Source organism: Vitis riparia, chromosome 7 (assembly GCF_004353265.1).
Source record: "Vitis riparia cultivar Riparia Gloire de Montpellier isolate 1030 chromosome 7, EGFV_Vit.rip_1.0, whole genome shotgun sequence".
Lineage (NCBI taxonomy): Eukaryota > Viridiplantae > Streptophyta > Magnoliopsida > Vitales > Vitaceae > Vitis > Vitis riparia.
In genome coordinates this window covers 30,119,768-30,141,280 of record NC_048437.1, presented here as the reverse complement: position 1 = coordinate 30,141,280, position 21,513 = coordinate 30,119,768, and the positions used below count along the sequence as shown (strand labels likewise).

At 32.8% G+C, this 21,513-nt stretch overlaps 3 protein-coding genes across 6 annotated transcripts; 1 reads left to right on the top strand and 2 right to left on the bottom strand.

The window, feature by feature from the left end:
* The first annotated feature begins 3,561 nt into the window (after positions 1–3,561).
* On the top strand, positions 3,562–4,068 carry LOC117918262 (ethylene-responsive transcription factor 8-like). The gene has a single exon (XM_034834768.1). The coding sequence runs from the start codon at positions 3,562–3,564 to the stop codon at positions 4,066–4,068; it is 507 nt and encodes a 168-aa protein (XP_034690659.1).
* A 2,152-nt stretch (positions 4,069–6,220) lies between these two features.
* On the bottom strand, positions 6,221–9,056 carry LOC117919300 (probable WRKY transcription factor 21). 4 transcript variants are annotated; one of them, XM_034836449.1, is made up of 4 exons: positions 8,898–9,056; positions 7,729–8,553; positions 7,357–7,482; positions 6,221–6,788 (listed from the first exon to the last, which is right to left on the bottom strand). In XM_034836449.1, exons 2-4 carry the CDS (start codon positions 8,478–8,480, stop codon positions 6,644–6,646), a joined length of 1,023 nt encoding a protein of 340 aa, XP_034692340.1. In that variant the 5' UTR covers positions 8,481–8,553; positions 8,898–9,056; the 3' UTR covers positions 6,221–6,643. The 4 variants fall into 4 exon arrangements, with proteins under 4 accessions (XP_034692340.1, XP_034692342.1, XP_034692343.1 ...); XM_034836451.1 differs by having other exon boundaries at positions 7,729–8,505; XM_034836452.1 differs by lacking the exon at positions 8,898–9,056 and adding an exon at positions 8,818–8,895.
* Positions 9,057–13,553: 4,497 nt separating this feature from the next.
* Positions 13,554–19,688, bottom strand: LOC117917659 (signal recognition particle 9 kDa protein). The gene is made up of 4 exons (XM_034834002.1): positions 19,515–19,688; positions 19,297–19,365; positions 14,404–14,497; positions 13,554–13,903 (listed from the first exon to the last, which is right to left on the bottom strand). The coding sequence occupies exons 1-4, from the start codon at positions 19,584–19,586 to the stop codon at positions 13,827–13,829; spliced, it is 312 nt and encodes a 103-aa protein (XP_034689893.1). The 5' UTR covers positions 19,587–19,688; the 3' UTR covers positions 13,554–13,826.
* Positions 19,689–21,513: the final 1,825 nt, after the last annotated feature.

Sequence of the window (21,513 nt, the reverse complement as noted above, 5' to 3'; positions counted from 1 at the left end):
GAGAGACACCGCGTTTCGAGTTTTCAACTACCAAATGCACAACGTTTTGTTCATGAAACACAACCTTCCACCATTTTCTCCACTCTTCCCAATTTTTCTTTGACAATTTTGCCGTAGCTTGCTTTCACATTTCACTTTCATCTCTATCGGTTTATTCGCACATCAACTCTTCAATTTTGAAACTTTGTCCACAAAATGTTTCCACCTTCCTTTAAATAATAATCTCAATATTTTAAAATTCTGCTTTTTTATTTTTTATTTTCCCTCCTTTTTGAACTATGCATGAACTTAGAGGAAATAAAATTAAAATTATTTAGAAAAATAGGATGAGAAAGAAAGAATTTTTAGTATTTTCCCCTTTTTTTTTTCTTCTCATCCTAAAATCATGTTTCTTAAATCTTTTTTTCAATATTGTGAAATTGAAAATCTTTTAAATGACGTCATCAACAAAGAACAAAAATAATAACTTGTTTCACTCTAGAGCCAAAAATTTATTCTAAGGAAATTGAAAGATATTGGATGAGGTAGAGACCAAACCAAGAAAGAAAAAAAATCAAAGTAAATATAACTTTATGCCAAACGAAGAAAAAAAGTTCAAAGTAAGCGGAACTTTTAAAATGTGAAAAATAATCGAAAAATGAGGTTAGACCTACCTAATCAATGGCACTTCAAAAAGTGGAAAGCCTCCATTTGGACTTACTAGTCTTTCAATGTTGGCTGGGAATGGTTTTGGGCCTGGGCCTGGACTACGCTGTCCTAACTCTCCCATAATTTCAGAAACGTGTCAGAGTCTGATCCATGTGGGGCCCAATTACTCGACCAAAAGCTTTCAATGTAACCGGCGGCGCCGCGTGCCTCCGCGTGCTACTTGGTAGGTTTTGGCTTGGCTTTGGCTTGCGCCGCCTCTTTAATTAATTTCCACAACCTACACTCCACGTGTCTACTGTTCAATTCATTTTGGGTCCTCCTTACCCACTGTACTTTTTCCTCAGGGACCACCCGTCACTTTATGACAAGTGTACATTTCAAATCTGATCGCTTTTGTTTCCGTTTCACTTATTTATTTATTTATTAAATTCTTTTTAATATCTGATGTCATATGTTTATATACCTATCATATCCCACGTATTTATAAGTTTCGTGGATATGCGAGTTTTGGTCAAAAAATGATAAATACATTTTTATTTTAAACAATAACCTTCTGCTCCATCTTGTCAACATAATGTTGTAATAATTTAACGTCTATAACATAGTTTTTTCAAGGAATAAATGACTAGACATGGATATTAAAAAGTCTATTTAAAAGTGATTTTTAATAATTAAATAATTAAAAATTTTAATTATTAAAAAGATTAATAACTCATTTGTTAGGATTCTAAAACACGCTTTTAATATTTTTAATTCTTGAAAATTTTTATTATTTAAATATTATAAATATTTATAAACACTTTTTAGAATAACTCTCAAACACGCTTTAAGAGGTCCTTACATTTTAAAAAGTGTATTTTATGAAATGTTTCTCACATTTCTAATACTCAAAAAATAAAAAATTTTAAGTGTTATAAATATTAAAAATACTTTCTAAAATTACTATTAAACACACTTTAAACACATTTTTTAAAATCACCGTCTAACCGCCGTGAGCCTTAATTCAAAATATATGAATAATTTATTAGAGTAGTAGCCATACCTAATACCCTGTTCAAACTATTATCTACAACACCTCAAATGATATGTTTAAAAATTTTCAAATTTAAAACAGTTTCTTTGCAGTTTATTCTAAAAAGGATTATTTTTTTAGAATAAATTTGAGTGTTTTTTCAAATATATTTGTAAAATATTCTAAAAAATAATTCCAAAGTGGAAACTTTTCAACTTCATATACACACATTTATAATGCTTTAAGCCTTTAACACATAATAAATTTAAAAGGCTAATTTTTATTTGAGATTTTGAATAAAATTTTGTTTTTGAAACACACATTGAAGTGTTTTTTCCCCCTAAACAATGCAAAACAAACATGAAAAAAATTAGTAACACTCCTAACAGATGCTTATATAAAACTTAGGAAAATTTTGAATATGAGTCATTTAAGTGTATGGTGGATCAAAGATTTAATCATTTTATTTGAAAAACCAATTAATGGCAATAAGATCAATCTAATCCTTCTAAGTCTTATAGTGAAGCTTCACTATCTTCTAATACACATTCATGCCAAAGTTATTTTTTTAACCTTATTTTTTCAAGAACAACATTGTTGCATGTTTAAGGTACTTCTTCCAATCGAGACGTTTGTGACTTGGTCAAATAATCCTTCTTTTGATACGAAACTTTTTGAAGTGTTTTTTTTTTTTAAAAAAATAATTATAAAGGATTTCTTCAAAATACATTTCTATTTTTTTAAAAATAAAAAGTGTTTTTAAATTTTATTAAACTCTTAAAGAGTGTGTTTGGTAGGGATGATAAAAAGTGTTTTTAATATATTTAATATATAAAAGATAAAAATTTTCAAGTGTTATAAATACTATAAATATTTTTTAAAATCACTATCAAATGTAATATTGGAGTATGTTTGATAGTGAGTTTAGAAAACGTTTCTAATATCTTTAATAATTAAAAGATGAAAAATTTCAAGTATTACAAAAACTAAGAGTACGTTTGATAATAATTTTAGAAAGTATTTATAATTTTATAAATATTTGAAAATTTTTATCATTTAGGTATTATAAAACCTAAAAATATTTCTTATAATTATTGTCAAACACACCCTTAAAGTTTATTTGATACCGATTTTAGTAAATATTTGTAATCCTTTTTATACTTTAAATTTTTCATTTTTTAAGTATAAGAAAAAACGCTTTATAGAATACTATTAAACACTTTTTTTATTTTGTATTTAAAAAAAAAAATCTATTTGATAATAATTCTAAAAAAAATATATTTTTAATAGTTAAATTTTTTTATATTTTAAGTATTTAAAAAACTAAAAATATTTGTTAAAATTACCATCAAACACCATTATGTTTGTAAAAAAACTTTATCAGTCATTTGTACTTATCCTATGATCTTACCATCTTATTTTTAACCGTCACTTTCTTTAAGAGCAACATTTTTTATTTTTGCATTGGTAATTCAGAACAAGAAGACCCAAGTGGCATTGGAACTTAATAAACAAATATGTTTTAATTTTAAAAAGAAATTATTTAGTAAACTCTTCATTTAATATTTATTATTATTTGAGAGAAAAAAAACAAAGGAGAAGATTAGTTTAAAGAAATAATAAAGAATGAGTTGGGCGCACACAATAAAGAGAGAGAAAGCGAAACGGGCATGTCATCATTTCTCCATCCTCCATTCCCATCTCAACACGCAGCATTCAATGCATTAACCCATATTTATTTTTTTATTCAAATATTTCTATATTATTACTTATTTAAACGAAGGCTGTCGGCGTTAACCACGACTGTCTCCCTCTCTATAAATAGCACAGCACCACCGCCACAGCCTCTCCAAATCAACCAAATCTTCTCTCATTCTGCTCCGTCACCGGTACACTGCCACATGGCGGTCGAGCCCCTCCACCGCCGATCTCAGCCTTCCGGATCCGGCGGAGCCGTGATCAAGGAGGTGCACTTCAGAGGCGTCAGGAAGCGCCCATGGGGGCGGTTCGCTGCGGAGATACGCGATCCGTGGAAGAAGACGCGGAAGTGGCTAGGGACTTTCGATACCGCGGAGGAGGCCGCTAGGGCTTACGACGATGCGGCCAGGAGCCTCCGTGGCCCGAAGGCGAAGACTAACTTCGGCGACGGAGGACTCTCCTTCGCCTCCGCCGAGGCTCCTGTGGCCGCCGCCTCGGAGTTGTTTGGAAAGGGTCTGCAGCAGCATTGGCTGCAGCCGTCATTAACCGGCGGCGGCGAGTCCGTCGCCGTTACGACGCGGTCGGAGTACACTGGATATAGGTTGGATGCGGTGGATTTGATGGTGAGTGAGGAGGAGAAGAAGATGAGGCAGGAGAAGGAGAAGAAGCCGTTCCTCTTCGACCTGAACCTCCCGGCGCCGCTCTTCTGAGCGTCGTTCCACGCCGAGAAACTCGCCGGAGGTTAGCGTTCGCCTTGAACTCCGCCTCTTCTCCGAAGCTTGATGGTGAAGTTTCTTTGTGTCTTTTTACCTTTTTACCCTCTCTGTTTAGATAGATTTTCCATTTTTTTGGGGGATGTACAGTGAGATTATGGAAGTTAAAAGAGAAATGGTTTAAAACTTGGAATAGCAGTTACTGTGGATTTGACCTTTGACTCATCATTGAATGCAACAGCAATATATGACATGGCAGTTTGCAACGCAACCTGGGATTTCCATTTAATGAATTTTATTTGCCTACTTGTAAATAAAGCTTTCACATCCATATACCAAAAGACCAAAAGACTAGTTTTGATCAAGTGTGAGAAAGCGTTACATATGGATATGGTAAAAGCTCCATGAAGATTCATAGAGTCAAGTCACTTGCCATGTTTGTGGTTAAGATTCTCTTGATAGTTTTTTCTTAATTTATCCTACGATGAGAAGAAGAATCACACTCCAATGCTCCACGGTCCATACATAGAAATAAATCAAAGATAAATAATGGAATTAATAAATAATTAACAATATTAATATATTGGTAGAGGTAATCGAGTGGCCTGGTGTTTGACCGAAGAAGATGGTGGTGGCGGCGGCGGCGGATGCTGGCGAGTGGCGGCTTCTTCTCTTCTTTTGCTTCACTGGTTAGCAGTCTCTCTAATTTGCTTTTGCATGTGTTTTATACTTTAGGGGTCACGTGACTCACCGCTACAGACGGGGCATTCTCCCATTGAATGTGAAGGGTGTCCACCACCATTATTATTTTTATTTTTGGTTTTAAAGATGAGAAGTGAGAAGAAAGGCATGAATCTTCAAGTGTATACTCCTCTCCAATTATTTTATTTTAAAGATGAGAACGCGTGAATGTTATTATAATATTTGATAGGAAGATATTAAGATAATTTTATTGGAAAGGACGTTCTTCCAGACTTGAAGACTTTTTTTACCCATAAAATACTCTCATGAAACACGTTTTGAATTAAATTTTCTTTATGCGACCCCCTTTTTTTATATTATTATTATTATGAGGATTATTTTGTTCTTTGATCCAAATCATTTCATTTTTTCACCCCAAGGATAAAATTGTATCAATTTTTATGTAAAATTAAAAAATAGTGGAGCCTATGCTAATGTGAACTTGGGTGTAATTGGGCTTGTGCACGAGGCAAGTCTAGGCCCATTGGGCTTCCTCACACGTCAACACACTCAAAATGGGCTTGGTTCATGATTAGGTATTTGGTAACCTACAAATTAAAAAATCAAAAATAAAATTTGTGAACTCAAGAAAGAGAATAGTTAAAAGCGGTAGTTGAGAAGCATATGTAAATAGAGCCAAAGATTGTTATATAGATGACAATAGAGGAAGAATATAGGAAGATATCAAGCATGATTGCCCATGTTTGGTCCCCCAATACTTCACATGCATGGTTGTTGGGGCCTCTTCGAAGATGGGTGACTTTGAATAATTCCCTCTTACAAAACTAGAAGGAAACAAACTCCCAAAGGGTGTCTGGTACAAAGATTCAAGTTTGAAAAAGACTTTCTTTGAGAACCCTTACAAATTCTAAACCACTCTACTCCTTTGGTTGGGTTCTCCACTCTATTGATTAAGCCAATTTTTAATCCAAACCCAATTTCTTGTCAATCTGTCAGAATTGCCTAAAGTGCCTTAACATTGCTTCAGAAAGACCTTGACTCTTTAGTCCACTGATTCAATCATATCTACTCTCATGCTAGACTTATCAAAGTGTCATTCCATTGCTTAGGAAAGATGTCAGGTCTCTATTCTATGCTCATGTTAGAGTTGTCTAAGTGTTGTATGTTAGCTTAGAAAAGACCGAAGTCCAGGACACCACACTATTGTGCGCATTCACTCAAATCATCCAAATTTGATTGGTTTCAAAATAAAAAGAAAAGGCATAAAGAGTATTTTAAGTCTTCCATTTTCAACTACTTGGACATAAAAAATGGAGTAGGAAGATACCAAGAACAAAAGTTTCAAGAACTAATGTTGACATCAAACCAGGGTTTGAGCAGTTCGATAGTAGCTTCTGGTTTTGCAACGTATCCCAAATCCAGAACCAGAAACAGAGAGAAAAAGGAATCAATCAAAACAAAAGCTGCCACACTGAAGGGGTATTGCATTCATTTAAAGAAGGAACACTAAAATGTTCAAAAAAACTGACTGTAAATAAAAGATGAGAAACAGTTCTATCAAATTGAGATCCCCATTTTAGTCAGATTTTGTGTCTGGTCCTGGGGTTCATGCCCCGCGGCCCCCCCTCCTCCACCTGCCCAACAACTAAAAAAGGCTTGGGAAGCCAACCAATCCTTCCCAAGCCAAAAAAACCCAAAGAAGAACCGAAACATAAAAAAAAAAAAAATTAAAAAAAAAATGCTCCAAATATGTCCCAAGCTCAAACCATGCAACATATGTACAGGAGCAAATGAGGCAGTCCATGAATAGGACTCTGATGTATTGAACAATGGGGGGCTTGGTGTGATCTCCGCTATGCTTCCATGAAGTTTACTGGTTTGCAGATTGTGATGGTAACCTTGGGTGGTTATGCTCACCTTCATAAGTGACTATAAGCATTGAAGGGTCTTCCAGACATCGCTCCACATGCTTTCTTGCAGGGCAACCTCTCATGCTGCTACATTTATAGTATCCCCTGTACGAGTTCAAGAATGGGTTCTCGGTCAATTTCCTCAAAATTTAAGCTTCAAGTCAATGGATTTCCCTAATCATAATAATCATGTAGATTTTAAGGTGCATACACATACATGAGTTATGAATTAACCAAAACCGAGGATCGGAAGTTGATGAATTTCCTTAAATCAAATTTTCCTAGTGATATCAAATCTACAGAAAGCAGTTCAATCAAATCAATATATAAAGCCTTAGTTGCTATCAACTCACATGGAAGAAACAACAAAATCCCATTGTCAACCCTTCATCCGAGAGTTTGCTCAGAATTTCTCCAAATACTATGAATAAAACATACTAACTGCTCTGAATCCGGCTGTCTAATAGCCCAATCAAGCACCAGCACCAAAAAATTGATTGAGATTCCATTTGGAAAGTATATCATTACTACCAAAGATAAAACATACACCTATCTCTCAGAGGTAATGGCATCCAATAATTCATTCAGATATGTTCAACAAGCCTCCTACTAATTCTGAATTACAAAATCTAGGGTGCTTGCTACTGAAAAAGAATCGGCTAACAGAATATACCTAGGGTGAGGAGAACCCTTTATCGGCTTCTGCCCGTACTTCCTCCACGAGTACTCATCGGGAGGGATATCAGCAAGCTTGTTACTAATAGCCGGCACCTTGATTGACCTCTTCACTCTATGTTTCCTGTTCAAGCAACAAATAAAAACACACAAATGCAACAAATTAACACCACTACAACCCCACTAACTAGGAAAAAAAATGCGAGAAATCAATAGTAAAAGGAAATAGGAACAATTTCAAGCTAATTGCTATCAATAGGGCATTACTGATTGAACAGAACGATCGGAAATAAGTCAACTTCTCTTAATGACAGAAAGAGCAACAAGCACAAGCAATTACTACCAATAGGGTATTATTAATAGAGCAAACCTCTTCTTTGAGCAGTGGCATCTGCCGCTGCTGCCGCATTTCACACTACCCTCTTCTCCCCTTGAGCACTTCCTCTTATGTTGGAAGGAGTTCTGATCGGATCGAGCCGGGCCAATCAAATGGAAGGCGTTTCCATCCAAGTTAGCCACACTTCCATCCACGCTCAGGGATGAGATAAAAGACCGGGTGGACGACATTGTTGGTGTACAACTGGAGCTATCAAAATTGAGATTGATACCGCTATTGCTCCGCCGATACATGGTATCGGCCTGATGCTTCATCTGCTGCTGCAGCCTCTGCTGTTGCTGGTGGTGGAGGAACTGGTAATTTGTTGACGATGGTATGAGTTGAGAAAGTTGCAGAGGGCTTTTACCATTGGAGGTCAATTCCAATGATGGGTTTCCCAAACCCATAGTGTTCTTGGCATTTGACCCCATTTCTTGAATTGGCTTTTCAAGAGAACTGGAGTGGAGAAACTGAAAAGTCTTGGATGGGTGATCTTGTTTGGCATTTGGCTTGTCTAAGAGGATATTGTGGGGGAGAGGGGTTTGAAAATTTTTGGATTTTCTCACCCTGGCATGGCCCAAACCAGTATTGAGAAGAGAAACAACTCTGTTAAACCTAACCACAGCCTCCCCAGTTTCCACCATTAATTTTTTACGCTGAATCTGATCTTGGGGCTGAGACAAGAGACCTAGAACCTTGTTGCAGCTCTCCACAGCTGCTCTGTTGGCTTTCTCAACCTCCTCCATGTGTTTTGCCCTACAACCAAAAACCCTAATTCCCAAAACCCAAAACCCCCAGCCACAACAACACCATTAGCACCTGCAAAATCACAAAAAGAATAAAAACTCACCACAACATCAAATCTTCAACAATCCATATCAGAAATAACAAAGACCCATCCGGTCAAAAGTCCATTTCCACACAAAGAAAACCACATCCAAGAAAAGCGTTTGTTATTTATTTTTTTAAAATCAAAGTTGAAGAATTCCAATTCAACAAAGGTCCTATTTTTTGAAAAGCAGAAAGACCCAGATAGTGAGATTCAACATGGTGTGTAAAAAATGATAAGAAAATGAGACAAACCCAAGATAAGGATGAACATGCAGACAACAGTTCCATTCCAAAATTTGAAGAAAATTCAAGGAAACCACCAAAGAACAGACCTTTGCTGTGTAGTCAAACCCTAGATTCTCCTCCACCCATCTCCGTGAAATTGAAAGGTGTGAAACAGAAGACTTGCTTCACCATATGGATTTCACACCCCCCAATAGCCTACAAACCCCCCTCATTTTATATTCATATTTATATAATTTAGAGAGAGAGTCTCTCCTTTGGGAGAGAGACTCTAAAGAGAGAGAACCTTTTATAGACCCTCTGAAATGAAACTGCTGTCTCTGTCACAGATTTGAGTGTGGGCTCCACCCCAAGACCACTGTTTATTTTTAAATTATTATTATTATTTTCCCAAAAATATTTCAGCATTTGATTTATTAATAATCTCTTGAGATTTTTTGTATTAATTAATTTTGGCTATTTCCCCATCTCGCATTTATGAATTATACTCCATCTGAGGTGTGAGAGAGTGTGCATCAGCCGGAGTTGCCCTGTCTCCATTCACATAAATGCTTTCTGTTCAATCTTTTTTCCTTTTAAAACCCAATCTCATAAATGCATCTACTCATTCAAAAACCTATCAAAAAAATTCCCATTTATCTAAATGACTTGTAAAAAAAAAAAAAAAAATTAATTTTTTCCAAAAATATTTGTAATAATTTTATTACCATTTATACACAGAAAACAGAAGCAACATTAAATTAGAGATAGAGGAGAATCTTGGTGGATTATATCTTCTTTTCAAGGCATTCTATGATATTTCTGCAATATTTTAAAGGTGGATGACAGGATTGTGTAAATGTTTTTCTATAAATCACTGAAAATTTTTTTCTTTTTTTTTCAATTTCAATTTATTACAAATTTAATTTATTTCCCATTTTCTTTTATTTTTATTCTTATTTTTAAATGCAAATCCACTTCATTTTTTCTCCGACCAAAATTAATATATATATATTTTATAGATATTTTAAGGGATAAAGTGCATAGGAGTCAAAACTCTTGAACATAGCCGTTGCATAAGCCAGTGAATGGGAAGATGCCACGTGGAAAACAGGTATGAAAAGTGGACACGTGACCCAAGGCTTGTTGACTGGGAGAACTTGGCGCTCTGTTAAATTGCGCCGGGGGAGAACTGTTAAGTCGGTGACTGACAGCCTCTGGGTCCCACTTTTTCTGAAAAGCGTTGACTTTTATGCTCTCTCAACCAGTGAGGGTATTTTAGTACTTTTGAATTTCTGGGTTTTGATTAGGCTCTGTAATTGATTAATTCAGTGAAATTAGTGCCCTATGATTTGATGGTCTACATCACTTCAATGACTAATATGCCCTTGGGAACGCAATTTAATTACTTCCAATTTATGTTATTGGTATATTTTTATTTCAAAGAAAAAAATAAGGAATTATTTCACAAAACAAAATTTTAATTTAAAATATTTTACACTAATATAAATTTATTTAAAAAATAATTTTCAATCAAATATATATTTTTAAGCAATTAATATTTTTGTTTTCGAAAGTTTTTTTTTTCAAATAACTCTTTTAATTATCTATCTTCAACATGACACATAATAATTAGAATCGAAAATAAATTTTAAAATACTTATATTATTAAAAGCGAAAAATAATAATTTAATATTATAAAAATTAGAAGATTTTGAAAATTTTATTGTATTCCTTAACGTAACTGGTTTTTAACTTCTAACTTACGCCAAAAAAAAAAAAACCACCTAAACTAACTAATTTTATCGTTAAAATGAGTCTCTTTAACCGTTTGTCTAAATAACTAACTACAATTCCTTTATCCTTATCTCTTTCTTGCGGCCGCGTATTTTTAACTTTTGAGATTCATTACTTTGCATTTTTTTTTCCTCATTAAAAGTAACTAAAAATAACTATCTTTACCGTTAAAAAGTAACTTAAAAACTGACTCGACCGTTAAAATTTTCATCAAAATTCCCGATTTTTAGTATGGGAGAGTTATAGTTCGGTTTTTTTTTTTATTTAAATAAAGTCATAACTTTTAAAATGCCTCCTTTTATCTAAATACCAAAAACAACATTTTAAAGATTCCATGATGTTGAAGTTTTAAGGAATATTTTAACTTTAAAGAAACCTACATATTTCATAAAATCCAACTACAAAGTTTTTATTTTATTTTATTTTAATAAATAAGATATAAAATTTTAAGATAACAATAAAAAGGAAAAATTAAATTTACATGTATTTTGTAAAAGAATTTGAAAAGGTTTAGGATATAGTGTATGTGATATATATATATATATATATATATATTTAAAAAAAATATTAATATATAAGATACTATATATTATAAATATTATGAAAATTTGGACCAAGCTTAAGTTATACTCTTAAATTTTCATCAAAGAATATTTTATTTAATTATAATTTTAAAAAATATCATATTTATTAATATTTTTATTTTTTTATTAAAAAAATATTAATCATTAAATAAGATTTAAAGTTTCTAATATTATAATCTATTTGAAAGTAGTTTTAGAAGAGATTAAAAATATGTTTCTAATACATGAAGAAACTTTTTTATAAGAGGTATTTGATGAAATTTTAAAAATAACTTTTAAAAATAGAAAATCACTTGAAGTAATTACATGGCAATTACTTGCTAAGTATCATTTTTTTAGTTATTTCCATGTACTTCTTTTTATTTTGAAAAATAAAAAAACTAGTATAAAATATGGCAATATACATTTAAAATTTGAAGTAGTAAACCTCAAATTTTTTAAACAAATTTTAAAAAACATTATCTCTTTTAAGGTAAGTTTCAAATAGATACAAGTGATTCTTTTTAAAAGCGTTTCTAAAATTAGTATTAATGAAAGCGCCTTAGCTCCTTTTCTTTTAGGCTTCAATTAAAAACAAACAAAAGTTTACCTCTTGTCTGGTTCTTGAAATTTTTTAAGGAAAATGGGTAGAAAGAAAGTGGAAAATAACAAGATTTAAAATTAATATAAAATATTTTCCCTATTTCTTTTAATTCATTTCATTTATTGTTTTTTTTTTCCTATATGAATATTTAATAATTTAAAATATATAAATTTCTATTTTATTTCATTTTAATTATATTTAATTTTTTCTTTTTGTAATTTTCCTTCTAAACCAAACAAATGGGAAACAAAAAAAAAAAAAAGTAATTTTCATTAGGATTTCATTTACTTGCCGCATAAAAGTTGAAAAGGAATAAACTTAGCAAAATATCAGATGAGGTAAGAAGAGATCAACTTCAAGTTCCAATTTTAAACCTAAAAATAAAGAATAAAAGGTCTTGAAGAAAAAGGGCCATCCAAGCCCTCCACATGGCTACAAGCCTTAGCATCATAGTTTTTCCTTTCACCACATCCAAGGAATATTTCCTCTTCAATGCTATATACTTGAGAATCATCTGAGACCTCCTTTCTCCATTCTTTGGGCACACACATGTACAAAGCTCAAAAGGCAAATAGCAACACTATTTCAACAAGAAACCCACCATAAATCTATGGAAATTTACAAAATATTACAAAAGAAAAAAAGGGAATAATAACACATCTTCACAAAGACTTGATAATATGAAAAAAAAAAAAAAAAAACCCACTTCCATTTTCATTACCAATGGTAGTTTTCTCAAAGCAAAACAACCGACACCATCCTGTATTACTCACATCATCCAAATGGAAGCTTTCTTGTAACAATTCCTAGCATATATTTAGTGTAGACTCTTCTTTTGAGAGAAAAGAGGTTGACACAAAAGTTTGGAACTCTACCTTGGAACATACCCTAATCATGAACAAACAATCCACTTTGTCCTATACCTTTGGCCCCCCATCAAAATTCTATCCTGCTGTTCCTGGCTTTAATAGAAGAATATGTTCCTCCTTTCGAATTGTTTGGGAGGGAAAAGGAGCAGAATTTCACATGCTTTTGAGGCACATGGAAGTAACACTTTACCTTTTGAATGTGCTAAAGCATAGAAAAGCAAAGAGCTACTGCTTTGGGATCCTACCAGTACCAGTCACATAGAACACAGAATTAGAAATGGTAAAGGAAGGACTACCCAGATCTCCATGTCCACTATGGCTTGCTCTCAGACAGACTGACAAATTGGAGAGGGAGTTTAGATCCACACATTCAAACCTGAACCAACCCATTGTTATCTAAGACAAGAACGAAAACCTGAATCCAACTCCATTTCAGCTTCTGAACTCAATCATCTAAAAATGAACTAGAATAACAAGAATAGTAAAGAAAACAAAAATAGTAAATACAGTTATGAACACACATAGGATCAACTTGGATTGTATTTACTTACTACATGGGTGAATAAAACTCATTCATGAGAGTCATATTCTTAAAACCTGAATCCAACTCCATTTCATCTTCCAAACTCAATCATCTAAAAATAAACTATAGTAACAAGAATTGTAAAGAAAACGAAAATAGTAAATATAGTTATGAACACACATAGTATCAACTTGGATTGTATTTACCTACTAAATGGCTGAATAAAACTCATTCATAGAATCATAACAATATCATATTAATCCATCATTTCTTGAATTTTCAATACTCTAAATAAAAGAGCTTATGGCATGCATCACGTGGTTGTGTCACAAATTAAAGGCAACCAAGAACTTTGCTGTCCGCTTGATTTAGTATGCAAGTTAAACTACAACCCCACAATGACAATGACATGCATAAAACAACAAAAGTATCGCTTCTTTGTTAACTAAAGTAAAACTTTATCCACAAAAAATGGACACAAAGGAGAAAAGCATTAGCTAGAATCCCTAGAAAAAATTGCTAATCAGTATGCTATTAAAGAGGACTCAGCAAAAAGGCACTGAAGTTGGCAAAAGAAATATCTGCTATTAAAATCCAATGGTTTGACAAATACAAATCTCCCAAATAATTCACAAACCCTGAATTATTGATCAAAGCCGCCAATCTGTGTGATAACAATAAATTTACTGTTTCCTTCCTCTTCCTTTCTTGGCAGGCTGTACTTCCATCGCTTCTTTTCCTGTAACTTCTGAGATGTCCACTGTATGATAAATTAAATGAAGAGAGAGGAAAAGGGAGGACTGGTTGTTAGAACAGCTTGGCAAACACAAGATCCAAAACAAAAAATAATTATATATGAAAGAATACTAATAATGGCCAAGTTCATATGTAGACAATTTTGAAGATGGCAAGTCCTGCTGCAGGTTCACTTTCAACTCATCTTTCTAACATTTTAGAACATGAAGAAGCTTTACAAGGGCAGTGCATGGACATGCAAAGAATATCTTCTCATCCCATTGTCAACTACAGAGTAATCCAAATGAGTTTAATTTTTGAAAAAGCCATAGCATCTGCTTAAAAAATAGAGATTATTTATTTTGTAAGCATTGGATAAATTTTATAGTACTGTAATTCTAACAGTTTATCAGAATTGTGCCCAAATATTAGAAAAACCAGTTGGGAGGTTTCCATTTCCATGCAATGATCACATCCATCCTGAATGAATAATACTATAATAGAAGTAGAAAAAGGTGAAAAAACCTTCTGGACCCCTAGCCATCAGAGTAAAGAATATGTTATTGAGCTTCTCCATCTTCTTTGCATCCTGTGCCTGGTCTGTCTTGAACTTGAGACACTGGGAAAAATAAAAGGATTGATGACATAAGTTAACTTAGTATACAATGTCAGAAACATAGGTTCTGGACAACATGGCTATTCATTTACATGAGTGATATCAAAACCCTTCTTTACATCTCCTGTATACATATTTATAAACGCAACTGAGCTCAGGTCCATGATGTAAAAGCAGTGGGAATGTGAATTTAATGTAACTAAAAGCTTTCAGAATAAAGGGGCACCTCATTATAGGATGGCCAGAACTTACAAATACTTTCATAGAGGACAATAAGAACAATAGAGACGAACATATGGGAACTTGGGATGGATATGGGGCATCTGTCACTACCATGAGTTATTTAATATGCCATACAAGAGTCAAGTCACACAGGGAGCATCACTAAAACAATGCAAAAATAGTTGAACAATAGTTTTGCAAAGGTGTAAAACAACACCACTAGGCCAGGAATGTTAAGAAAGTGAATTAGCCATCTGAGTTAATCTAATTTAAGGTTGAGAGGATAAGATGCCTTCTCTGAATTGAAACATACTTTACAAGAAGAAAGTCATTCGGTTACATTGAAATCAAAGGCAAACTGCAAGGGGCATCAATGAGTATCTATTTAGAGAATAAATTTTCTTTTTTAAAAAAAAATTATTTTTAAAGCTACGGATTCCAGAAGCACATGGCATCTCAAATATACTAAAATATCACATGTCATCAACCAATGATTTAAAAACCGGTCTGGACCAACTGGTTTGACTTTTTAGCCAGAACGGAACAGAACCAGGTTGATGGCGGTTGGACTGTGAAATTGGTGAACCAGTCCAGCCCAGTTCTGCACCCCTTGTCCACCCCCTTTTTTATCAGCCTAATCTGGCCCTTTCTTTTTTCCCCAAAATGTTGGGCCTAGGCCTGCTTTTTGGCCCAGGGTGGCCGCCTCGTGACTTGCACATCACATTCATGCCACTAATGGAATTTAAACAACTTTACATTCTCATCGGATTCCGATGTGGGATGCATTTACAAAAATTCCAAAATGGTTTCCTCATCAACAGGATTGAGCCTTGGTCCGAAGGTTAAGGAGTAGGGGCTGACCACTAGGGGCCAATTATAGTTTATGGTACAAATTGGCAAGTTGCTATAAAATAAAATAGCTTTTAAAATATTTTCATTATAATAAGTATGAAAATAATATAAATCAAATAATATAATATTTTTTAAAAGTACAAAATAATAAAGTATATAACTTTTATATATAGATAAAATTAAATAATAAATTTTTTCTCATTTTGAAAGTCTTCCCATTTAAATATTATATCATACATGTTTTATTTAATAAAATTTAAAATATTAGCACATTTATATTTATCCTTATCATGATTTAATTTGATAATATCAAATATTAAAAAGATATTATTAAATATCTTGATTATCTATATATATTTTAATTTTTTATAATTATTTTAAATTTTAATAATACATATCAACCACCAGTCCAACCATTGAATCTCACATTTCTGATTCAATGACCAATCCTGTTTAGAAAACATTGGCATCAACTATAAACTCCATACAGTACAAAGGATAACTCATTTTTAAATGCAACACACCAATCTCATACACATAGCATCTTAATTACTTGCTACAAAAAATTTTCGAAACTTATAGGCACTTATACTGCATTACAAAGCTTCAACTCCAAAAACATGATAAATTTAGGATATCCACCACCAATGTCAACAATTTGGTCCTTACTTGACAAGTTGAGCATAAGCTAATACTCATAGACAATGGTATCACTACCCTCATCAGTCAACTTAGCAAATATTAATGTTGCCACCTTCAATCATTCGATGCCACTAAGGACTTCATTTATTTATTTACTTATGTGAACAGCCTAACAAGTTTAAACATTATCATGTTCAAAGTTTTCAAAGGCGTATCCCAGGTGCACCTTAGGGCGAGGCGGGGCAAAAACGCCTTGACGTGTAAATAATAAAACACAACTCCTGAAAGGCGTACGCCTTTTCCAATGAGGCGTGTTTGAGGCGCACTTTGATCGCGCCTTTTACGCTCCGAGAAGAAGGTGCACGCCTTGTAGGAGCTGATGAGGCCATGAACGGAAAAAAAAAAAAAAAAAAAAAAAAAAAAAAACACCCTAACTATTCCCTAAAGCAAAACCCAAGTCCCGATTGAAGGTAACAGAAATTGGGAGAAAAACTCCAAAAGGAAACCCTACCTGAAGTAGCGACCGAGTGCTCAACCTCAGGCGGCAACCAATCGCAGAACATCTTCTTCGGCGGTGACCAATCACAGAGCATCTTCTCCGGCGGCGATCCCTCTCATTCATCTCTAGGTATGTCGCGAACTCGCATCTCCCATGCTTCCCCTCTCGGCTTCATCTCTTCATCTTTTTCTCCATCTTCCATGGCAGTCGACAGACTCGACACAGAGGCTGGTCTCTCTCTTGGCAGTCGACTAGTCTCCTTCTTCATCAATTTTTTTTTTTAATCAAATGCCTCTTCATCCAATATATATGCATATAACTATATATATTTAAATCATTTGACCAAGCTCTCAGCTAATAATTTTGACCATGCTCTCAGTCTCAGCCGCTAAGCCAGTAAGCTCCCTTCATCCATTTTTATTTTCTAAATATTCCAGTAATTTGGCTGCTTAAAATTATTTTTTTGTTTCTGGTTTAATTTTAATTTTCACCCAAATTTTCTTTATTTCATTATTAAATTCCAATTAAAATTTATGTGTATAATTTTTAAATTCCTCTAAAAAAATATTGGTTTTTTTAAATTTAAACCAATTAAATTTTGTATTTCATTTTTAAATTCCTTTCAATTATGTTTTGTTATTATTTTTTAGTCAATTATATTGTTATATAGAAGTTTGAATATTATTATTGGTTTTTTTTTTTAGAATGAGTTCTTCCGATTCGAAAAATTCGAGAAAAGATTTTGTGTGGAAGTATGTTATTGAAGTTGCTGGGGAGCAATATTTAAGATGTAAATTTTGCAATCAAAGATGCACGGGAGGGGTGAATAGACTCAAGCATCACTTAGCCGGAACTCATTATGGTATGAAACCATGCAACAAAGTTAGTGTAGATGCTAAATTGGAATGCAAAGAGGCATTGGCCAATTTTAAGGATCAAAAATTGGCTTTTTGTTATGGCTTAGTTATGGTTTTTTGTTAAAGTTTGAAACTATTAGTATAGTTGAATCTAAAATCTATTTTATGACTTTGTTATGGTTTTTTTGTGAAAGTAGGGAACTAGTATGCTTTTTTTTTTTTATGATTCTAATGAATTGTTTTCATGTTTTTATTTATGTTATTTTATTTTATATATTTAAAAATATTAATTAATTATACAATGTGAGGCTCAAAAAGCTTACGCCTCAACGCCTTGAGGCTTACGCCTCACCTCACGAACACAAAAACGCCTCGCCTTTAAAAACTTTGATCATGTTAAATCATTAAAAGGACGCCCTCTCCTGTCCAAGTTCTTAAGGTGTCCAACTGCTAGGAATAAGCAAGGAATATAATATCACTTAACACCCTATCATCAATCAATAAGAGGTTTATGCCATCTCCATTATCCAACAAACAACAAAACTAAACCCCTAAGAATTTGACCAATTTTCCCATTCTATCACCAATATAAGTTAATGACCATTCTTTAGGGACACAAATTTTAGCTAATGATATTTTTCAAGAAAAATCTCATCAAAAACCAATAATACTGCTCAAAAACATCATGAACATATGACCCATAGACACACATGGATTTTGGATGTCAACTGTCTATGCTTTAATGAAAGGCACAGGCCAATTAGAGAAGACATGACTAACTATATATATGTATAAACCCCCATGTGTTGAAAAGGGAGTCAAGTGGTCAATCCTAGCCTAGTACAGACCTACATATGTTGAAAAGGACTCAGTGACACAACCATAGGTTGTCTCAATGGTTTTCTTGTATTGCGTTGTAACGTAATAGACAAAGAAATTGCTATTTCACATACAAGCTTCAAGCCACCCTGAGTTTTAATGAACTAACCAAGTGGCAGAGGATATTAGACAAGTAGTTCATCAGCTGGTTTCACCATACAAAAAAAAAAAAAAGAATAAAAACACACTTAAGCCTTCAAAGTCTTAAGATGAGGGTGTTTAGATCCGAACTCAACAAGCATACCAGTCACAACAAGGAATTCACCCTAATCAGAGAAGATTTTGTCAAGGATGATGGTTAAGAAAAGACAAGAAAGCAGTGATAATTATGCTGGTGCAGCAGTAAGGCTTGCTGGATGGAGATGTTACTTTGAAAACCACCCAAACATTCTACATTCCCTGTCCAAAAATCTTTGGGGTTTCAATATCCTTCAAGTTGGGTGAAGTCCCTTTGTATCAAAAGTGAGAGAGATTTTGACCCCTTTTCATCAACAAATTTCCCTAGAACCTCATGTCATCGTACAAAGATCAACTCGCCCCACCCCCAAAAAAAAAAAGGCAAATTCACAACACCGAATTCAAGGCATTATAAAACCAGGAACCAGCAAGCACGGACATCATACAACAAGACCAACCCCAATATACAAAGATCAAACACGCACCATCCCTATGCACTGAATTCTAGTATACAAACTTATAAGCATTCCAATACAAGGCAAGAAACCCACAATGAGGCATTGAGAAAAGCCAAAATAACGCCCCACGCATTGCAATAAAGAAAAAAAATCCCAAATCAAATTTCCGAATATAAATCAAGACTTTAACGTTTTGGACCTGAATCCAAAGCATACCTCGCGGTTATCAGTGACTTTCAGCACTAATTTACCATCACAGTGCCTGTACTTCATCACATACCGAGTCTGCAGGGTCAACCACCAAAATCAATCAACCAAAACGAAAACAATCAAAAAGACTACATTCAAACAAGAGTCAACGATGATCGGCGATAACAACAAAGACTCCACGAACAAAAACACATATATGAAATGAATGAGAGAAAGGCGAGTACAGAGTCTGGATCGGCACGAAACAATTGAACAGATCGGTCCACGAACTCGTCCCAAGATTCTATGTACACCATTGTTGGAAGCGAGAAACAGTTTGGCAACAGGGCGTCGAGATTTTCCCGTTGTCTTTCTCTTCACTAGGGTTTATGTGGGTTTGAATCAGTGCGGTTCCGTGGCAGGCATGGATGTGAACAATAACAGCGGGTGGGTTCTGATTCGGGTCGGGTCTGGCACCAGCATAGACAAAAAACCAAAAAAAAAAATGGTAAATAGAATAAAAATTAGAAAACGTACAGGATATCCCTCTGGTATTATCCCAAATTTTAAATCTAAGGTCAGGGTGTTTTGATAAATCAAATTAACCACTGAATAACTTAATTTAAGTCATGTACAGATAAAATAACTCAATATATAACTTAAAGTTAAAAATAATTTTAAGTATTAAGTTAAAATAATTAATTTATCAAGGATCTCATTTACTCACACATGGTGAAAGTATATTTTATAATTATGGTTCCATGTCATGACTCATTTTTTTTATAGTAAATATTTCATAGCTATCTCATGTATCTGCAATACTAAAAATATCGATGTTTAACAAACAAGTTTATTACTTAAGATTAATGAAAATAAATATTAGTTAAAATTAACGATGATAAATATATAATTGATGATTTAGAATAAATTTTAAGTTAAAATTTTATCAAATAACTTTAATACTTAAAGTAAAAAATAAGTAATAAGTTTTAAATTATCAACTTAAAAATAATTTAGTTTAAATTTTTTTTTAAGTCATTAAGTAATAAGTATTAAGTTTTATCAAACATTCACTAAGTTATCTATTTTGATTTAATACTTAAAGTTACTTTTGAGTCTACGTAGTTATATTAAATTATTTTATTGAATATATTTAATTTATTTAATGATTTAAATTAAGTTAATTTACTAAATATCCTTTAAATGTATAATAAAATCTAACCGAGCTAGCATGATACAAAGTAATTACAATTTGTATAAAGTATAGTGCAATTGAATAATAAATACGACACAACTTATTGGAGGACACACATGACACCCTATTTTGGTGTTATACCGTTGAGATATTGCTATCGCTATTCTCAAAACCCTTAAATCTATCAACATTTGAAAATTTTATAAAAAAAAAAAATATTCTTCAAAATTTAGATATGATTTCTACTGCCTAATAAACAAAAAATGGCTATAAAACTAACTTATATATTAAATAATTTTTATCTTTGTAATTAATAAATGGCATCATGGTAGATCTAATTTATGGACAAAGATATGGTTTGTAAAGAAGAATGAAAATTATATTCTATTAGGTAAAATGGTGGTTGATTAGATTTGGCTACACAATGAAAATGGTCTCATTTGTTCTTTCAATATCATATAGAAATGTTATCAATCAAAGTAGATCATTGATCATGTAATTCGAATCGAGATCTCATATGGTTGATTATTTTGTACTTTGATATAGGATCAACTCAAAGCCAAAATTGAATATAATATGTATAATTTTCCCAAGTAAAAAAAGGTTAACTTTTAAACACTTCACAACATTTTAAATTTGCCACTATTATCAAAGTTATTTAAATTTTTATTTTAAATTTTGAAAAAAAAAATCATATTGAAATGAGTAGATTAAAAGTATAAGCTAGATGAAACTTGCATTGGAAATAAAAGCTTAATATCAAAATATGAAAATGCCTTACAAATCAAATATTTCATCTTCTAAATGCCTTGTTCAATAATTTTTTTATTTTTTGCATATTTAATGGCATATATTGGAATTTTGTACGAGATTATGAGCACCATTTATTCAATTAATTGATTTAAAGAAAATATCACTTGAAGTTGGTGTAAACATATAAATAGCTCTAAATATAATTATAAAGAAATATAATCCAATTTTATTTGATAGACTATGGTATGTTAAGCAAAGATATGAGTATGGTCTTTTTCTCTTGTATCTTCCATTTG

What these genes read in the sequence shown, in the direction of transcription:
- LOC117918262 (XM_034834768.1), top strand. Translation starts at nt 3,562, where the DNA reads ATGGCGGTCGAGCCCCTCCACCGCCGATCTCAGCCTTCCGGATCCGGC.
- LOC117919300 (XM_034836449.1), bottom strand. Translation starts at nt 8,480, where the DNA reads ATGGAGGAGGTTGAGAAAGCCAACAGAGCAGCTGTGGAGAGCTGCAAC. An exon ending in TGCCACTGCTCAAAGAAGAG is followed by an intron (nt 7,483 to 7,728) that starts GTTTGCTCTATT and finishes TTGCTTGAACAG; the next exon opens with GAAACATAGAGTGAAGAGGT. An exon ending in AAGGGTTCTCCTCACCCTAG is followed by an intron (nt 6,789 to 7,356) that starts GTATATTCTGTT and finishes GAACTCGTACAG; the next exon opens with GGGATACTATAAATGTAGCA.
- LOC117917659 (XM_034834002.1), bottom strand. Translation starts at nt 19,586, where the DNA reads ATGGTGTACATAGAATCTTGGGACGAGTTCGTGGACCGATCTGTTCAA. An exon ending in TTCGTGCCGATCCAGACTCT is followed by an intron (nt 19,366 to 19,514) that starts GTACTCGCCTTT and finishes TTGACCCTGCAG; the next exon opens with ACTCGGTATGTGATGAAGTA. An exon ending in AAGTCACTGATAACCGCGAG is followed by an intron (nt 14,498 to 19,296) that starts GTATGCTTTGGA and finishes TATTTTTCCCAG; the next exon opens with TGTCTCAAGTTCAAGACAGA.